Below are 6,192 nucleotides of genomic sequence, written 5' to 3'. Positions count from 1 at the left end.
ATTACAGACATGCATTACCATGCCCGGCTCGTTTTTGTATTTTTAGTAGAGATGGGATTTCACCATGTTGGCCAGGCTGGTCTCGAACTCCTGACCTCAAGTGATCTGCCTACCTTGGTCTCCCAAAATGCTGGTATTACAGGTGTGAGCCACTGTGCCTGGCTGGCCAGGAATAATCATCTCTTTTTAACCAAATATGGGTTGAGTGTGATGGCTCACAGTTGTAATCCTAGCACTTTGGGAGACTGAGGCAGGAGGATGGCTTGACCCCAGAGGCTGAGACCATCCTGAGCAACATAGTGAAGCTTTGTCTCTACAAAAAATTTAAAAACTAATTAGCCAGGCATGGTGGCACAGGCCTGTAGTTTCAGCTACTCAGGAGGCCGAGGGAGGAGCTCTCAAGGTCAAGGCTACAATGAGCCTTGATTGTGCTGCTGCACTTCATCCTAGGTAATGTAGCGAGACCTTATCTCTGGGGAAAAAAAAAAAAAAAGGAAGTATGCTTTTGCTGTTTTGTAGCACGCTTTTTCAGTTAATATTCACTGTGGCTGACCAGAAGGCTCGTCTGTAGTGGGAATAATTGCCTGTGGAATTGTTCTGTGGATCAAATGAGTGAGAGGACATAGTTAATATGCTGAGCATAGCCCAGGCTTATAGTAAGTGCCCTGTGATGGTCACTCAGCACATCCACAAACCCAAGGCTATCATCTGCAAAGTGTGTGAAGAGTTTGAGCCATCATTTATAAATCTGGAGAGCTTATTACATAAAGGTTTGGGTTTCCAGCTTCTCTTAAAAAAATAGGAAGATCTGAGGATGTTGGCTGGCAGCAAACAGGCTCTGCCCCTTTTCCAAGCAAGGCTATCTGGCAGCCTGGTGCCAGCCCTGGTGCTCACACCTGGCATGCTGGGCCCTGCTGTTCTGAATTTATTTCTGACCCACTGCGTGGTGCTCCATGGCCAGCAGCCAACATGGAGTCCCGCTCCCCACCCCCCACGCTGTCTCCCCAGCAAGAGCAGAACATCAAGCCCCAGTTCTTCGCCTTCCGCTGGCTGACACTGCTGCTGTCCCAGGAGTTCTTGCTGCCTGATGTCATCCGCATCTGGGACTCCCTCTTCGCCGATGACAACCGCTTTGACTTCCTCCTCCTCGTCTGCTGCGCCATGCTTATGTGAGTGCGGGCATGAACTGGCATCAGCTCACCAGGGCAGTCCTTGGAGAAGCCAGACGGGAGGACCCTCTGCCCCGAAGCGTGGGCAGGGCTGCTCTTTCATGGCTGGAGTGGGCTTCTGGAGTCCTTGGGACGGCCCCAAACCAAACTCAAGGTGGGTGGGGAGGGAGTAGCGGGCAGGGCCTGTGTTGGGAGCATCCCAGGTCCCAGCGCTTTTGCTGCTGCTTTTCATAGGCTGATCCGGGAGCAGTTGCTGGAAGGGGACTTCACTGTGAACATGCGGCTGCTGCAGGTAATGGGAGTTGGGGGCAGGCCCAGCCACTGCCATGAGGCCGGCACTTGCCAGGCACCCGCCCACGCCAGCCACTTCGACAGACTGGGCAGGGGCAGTGGAGCGTAGCAGGGATTAGAGTCCAGACCCCTGAGGGAGATCTGGTTTGGATCTGGGTTTGAATCCTGGTTCTGCCATTGACCTGGAATGTTGGGTGGCCTTGAGCAAGTGACCTGGCCTTCAAACTGTGTATTCTACATAGGTGTTCACACCTGGGACACCGCAGGTGCCCAGAATGTGGCTGCGCTTGCTGGTGGCCATGCTCAGGCCAGGGGAAGGAGGTTGGGGTGTAGAGATTAAGAACATGGGCTCACCGGGCGTGGTGGCTCATGCCTATAATCCCAGCACTTTGGGAGACTGGGGTGGGTGGATCACCTGAGGTCAGGAGTTCGAGACCAGCCTGGCCAACATGGCGAAACCCCGTCTCTCTACTAAAAATACAAAAATTAGCTGGGCGTGGTGGCGGGCGCCTGTAATTTCCAGCTACTTGGGAGGCTGAGGTAGGAGAATCGCTTTAACCCGAGAGGTGGAGGTTGCAATGAGCCGAGATCACGCCACTGCACTGCAGCCTGGGTGACAGAGCAAGACTCTGTCTCCAAAAAAAAAGAAGATGGGCTCAAGGGCCTACAGCTTTAGGTCCACAGTTTTGCTCTGCTGTGCTCATCATGTGACCCAAGCCAAGTTACAGCATCTCTGGGTCTCAGCTTCTTCACCAGCACCTGGCCTTAGTGTGGGTTTGGTTTGTTGTTGTTGGTTTTTTTTTGAGACGTAGTCTCGCTCTGTTGTCTAGGCTGGAGTGGCGCGATCTCAGCTTACTGCAACCTCCACCTCCTGGGTTCAAGCGATTCTCCTGCCTCAGTCTCCTGAGTAGCTGGGATTACAGGCATGCGTCACCAAGCCCGCCTAGTTTTTTTTGTACTTTTTAGTAGTGATGGGGTTTCTCCACATTGGTCAGGCTGGCCTCAAACACCCAACCTCAGGTGATCCACCCGCCTCGGCCTCCCAAAGTGCTGGGATTACAAGCGTGAGCCACTGTGCCCAGCCTAGAGTTGGTTTTCCATAACTTCATGGACTAGATCTGGAAAATGAGCAGAATCACAGTAGCCACTCACAGCACTGTTGGGACTTCGAGCTGATGCTCAGACACTGGCCCAGTGCCACTGACTCCACATGAGGGAGCTCGAGTTCAGTGGCAGTAGTGGGAGAGCTGAGGCAGCACGGTCTGGTCCTGAGGAAAGGGCCGCGAGAGCCTGGGAGTGGTTGTGTGTGGATTGGTTGAGTTGGTGCTGCATGGTGTAGCGTCAGCTGCATGCAGGGCTCTGGGGATTGGGGAGTGTGGGATGCCTGGTATTCCATGCTCCTGCCCCTGAGGCCCAGGATCCAGCATGGCAACGGGTCCCAGCAGGGAGGGTGTCGGTGTGGCAGGGGTGAGGTAGCTTCAGAGGCAACTGTTGGCCTTTCCTGTGCCCAGGACTACCCCATCACAGATGTCTGCCAGATCCTGCAGAAAGCCAAGGAGCTCCAAGACTCAAAGTAACCCGGCGGCAAGAGGCTCATGTTCGGGAGAGAAGCCACCCGACCCTGTGCCCTGGCTCACGGGACTCACAGAAACCTGTAGGAACCCAGCCTGAGGGGAAACCGCAGGGTTGGCCCGAGTCCCAGGTGGTGCCCGCTGGGGACACACTGTGCTGTGCTCCTTCTTCTGCCACCACGCCCAGCTCCCCGCCTGCCCTGCACCCTGCCCTCTTTGCCCAGGATACTGAGCAGGGCTGAAGCTCGGGAAGTTGTCCTTCCCGGGCCAGGGCCATTTCCGGCACTGGGAGGCTCCCAGCGGCCCGTCCCTGCCTCGGCTCTGCTGCCCCAGCCTCGGTTCCTGCTTCTGGTCTTTTCCTGGGCTCTGGTCAGGGGAGGTGCTTGGCCAATGGGCCAGAAACCGCTTCTGAGTGGGGTACTTCGGCTGCTCCACAGGGAAGGCAACACTGAAAGCAGAGGCTTGCCATCTCTCTCACCCACAGATGTCTGTCTGTAGTCGGTTGGTGTGGACGTGGGCCCAAGTCCCCAGGCGTCTCCTCCCCGCGTGTGTGTGTGTGAGGGGGTGAGGGTCTCTCAGGCCTCCAGGTCTCCCAGCCCCTCCTTCTCTGTCTCTACCTCTCTGCCTGTCTCCTTCCGCCTCCTTCCCAGAGTGGAACTATGTCTTGCTCCATGTTTCCTCTGTCCATTACTCTCCCTGCCCTTCTCTGTTGGGGTGCCTTATCCTGAGCCGCCTCCTCTCCCTGCTTCCCTCTGCTCCCCTGAACCTGGGAGACAGATGAGAAGACTGGCTCAGCAAGGCCCCTGGAGGTCAAGCTTGGCCTTTGCCTCCTGTTCCCATCCCCCAGCCCCAGGCTCCTGGGTCCCCCCGACTGCGAGGGAGCCCTCCGTGCCTCACTTAGAGGGTTCTGAACCCGTTCCCTATACAGAAATCTTGGAAACCAAATGCTGCTGAGTAAGGACGAAACTTTGAGCTTCCTGCCCCTGCGCTCTGCCCGGGGAGGGAGAAGGAAGAGGGGGAGCTGGTTTTTCTGGAGGTTCTCCCAGAGTCCCTCCTGTCCCAAAAGAAAAGGACCTTGATTCTGAGCCCAGGGTTGGAACCTGTTGCTTCAGAAGAGTTGTCATTTCCTCGGCTTCCGGGTCCCAACCCAGGGTAGGTGAGTCCCACAAAGGACAAGTGGGGCCTAAGGAAGCTTCTCTGGGGCCGGGGGTAGCTGTGCTTAAAGGCCCTGGGTCCTGCCAGTACCAGGAGGGCTGTGTCTGTGCCTCTGTGTATCCCTCCACCCTCTGCGGACTGAGGGAGGTGCAGGGCCTTCTCTGACCCCTGCCTGAGCTGTTCCCAGGGCTGGGGCAGGTATACCCTGAACAGGGGCAGCTGGCCGCTCCCAGTTCTCACCAAGTCACCTCCCTCCTTGTACAAGGTTTGCGTCCGGAAGCCAGGTGCCATAGTGAGTACCCTTGTCCTCCAGACTGGCTGGCAGGAGTCAGGCCCCAGCAGCCCTCCTGCCCCCAAAGCCTTCCGAGTCTGGTGGGCAGGACTTCTCGCTGCCCTCCCAAGCCTGGCTGTGGGCCAGAAACGGCTTCCCCAGGGGGCTCTTCTACCAGGCTTTTCCTTGGATGTCACCTGGATTTCTGCACCTGCGCAGTATTTGGGAGACTTTGACTATTTGTTCAGACTCCTGGCTATGTATTGCACATTGGCGAGTGCTCTGGGGATGAGGCGTGGGTGTAGGAAGGTAGAAAGGAGTTGGAGACAAGATCCTCTTCATTTTCCAAGATCACAGTCAGCCTCTTCTCCCCATGCTTCTAGGACCTGCCTGATTTTCCAGCAGGTCCTGGCTGGGTGGGCTCTGAGTTCTGTGCTGGAATTGAGTGTAAAGGTGGGAAGAGAACTGGGCTGACTCCAGGACCTCCAGGATGAGGCAGAGACATGATGCTTCCTGCCGGCCTGGGCCACCCTCTCTCCAGTACTTGTCAGCTGGTGGTTCAGCCCCTCCTCCAACCCCTTCACAACCTTGGGTCACTGCCTGCGACCCAGCAGACACTGCCCAGGACTCCTAGTGCACTCGCTCCTGTCTGCGCCCGCCTTGCTCCTGGGGCCACACTACTTCACTGCCCAGGACTCCTAATGCACTCGCTCTTGTCTGCGCCCGCCTTGCTCCTGGGACCACACTACTTGAATCACCGTCTGATTTGCTTCGCTGGCAGAGTTGGGTCAAGTGCCCTCTCCTTGGCCTTGAGATGAAGGTCAAGAGCACAGGGACCAGGCCTTGGTTAGGCTGAGCTCCCGGCAGGATACCGCCTGCAGAAAGGACCTGCCCTGACAGTGACCCTTCGCCAGATTCTCAAGCAGATGCCCAAGGGAGGTTCCCACAGAACCAGAGTGCCTGAGGCTTCCTGCTTGAGAACCTGCCCCCTGGATCTTGGACACTTACAGATTGAGCTGTATGAATTCAGCGGGTCTCACTCCAGAGGGTCAGAACGTTTGCTTTAGTTTTTTATCTGTTTTGTTCCTTGAGTCAGTGCTGTTGATGACGAGTTGTCTTGAATAAATCATGTGTTCTTTGCAATGGGCATTGGTGCTGTGATGAGCTGAAACTTTGGAGACCTCAGAACAGGGAAAAATGTTTGAACAGGGATGGAGTTCAGAGTCTCTTAGAGTGGCCCTTCTTAAAAAAGGTCCAGGAAATCCTCCTGGGAAGTGCCTGTTCGATTCTTCCAGTTCAGCCTCAGCAGTCTGCAGCTAGGGGAGGAGGGAATGATACTGGGGAAGGAGGTTCTGCATACATGATTACTTTTATTTTTTAGATTTAAAAAGACTTAGACCATCCCATTGTATGTGGAAAAAGCATTTGACAAAATTCAACAGCTTTTCCTTATTTTTTATTTTATTTTATTTTGTTTTGAGATGGGGTCTTGCTGTGTTGCCCAGGCCAGAGTGCAATGGCATGATCTCCATTCACTGCAACCTCTGCCACCTGGGTTCAAGCGATTCTCCTTCCGCAGCCTCCCAAGTAGTTGGGATTACAGGCGCCCGCCACCATGCCAGGCTAATTTGTATTTTTAGTAGAGATGGGGTTTCACCATGTTGGCCAGGCTGGTCTCGAACTCCTGACCTTGTGATCTGTCCACCTCAGCCTCCCAAAATGCTAGGATTACAGG

At 55.3% G+C, this 6,192-nt stretch overlaps 1 protein-coding gene across 2 annotated transcripts in view; it reads left to right on the top strand.

Annotated features, from left to right (window-relative positions):
• The window catches only part of TBC1D13 (TBC1 domain family, member 13), a 23,072-nt gene extending 19,475 nt beyond the window's left edge, over positions 1-3,597 (top strand). For both annotated transcript variants that reach the window (XM_011987672.1, XM_011987664.1), the window contains 3 exons: positions 1,009-1,169; positions 1,404-1,461; positions 2,972-3,597. In XM_011987672.1, the coding sequence (XP_011843062.1) occupies positions 1,009-1,169; positions 1,404-1,461; positions 2,972-3,037 (285 nt within the window). In that variant the 3' untranslated portion in view covers positions 3,038-3,597. The remainder of the gene's footprint in view (positions 1-1,008; positions 1,170-1,403; positions 1,462-2,971) is intronic.
• The last annotated feature ends 2,595 nt before the right edge of the window (positions 3,598-6,192 follow it).

The sequence above is a fragment of the Mandrillus leucophaeus genome, unplaced genomic scaffold, assembly GCF_000951045.1.
Source record: "Mandrillus leucophaeus isolate KB7577 unplaced genomic scaffold, Mleu.le_1.0 Scaffold109, whole genome shotgun sequence".
Lineage (NCBI taxonomy): Eukaryota > Metazoa > Chordata > Mammalia > Primates > Cercopithecidae > Mandrillus > Mandrillus leucophaeus.
Note: the sequence above shows the minus strand (reverse complement) of the source record. Positions and strands in the feature narration are given on the sequence as shown.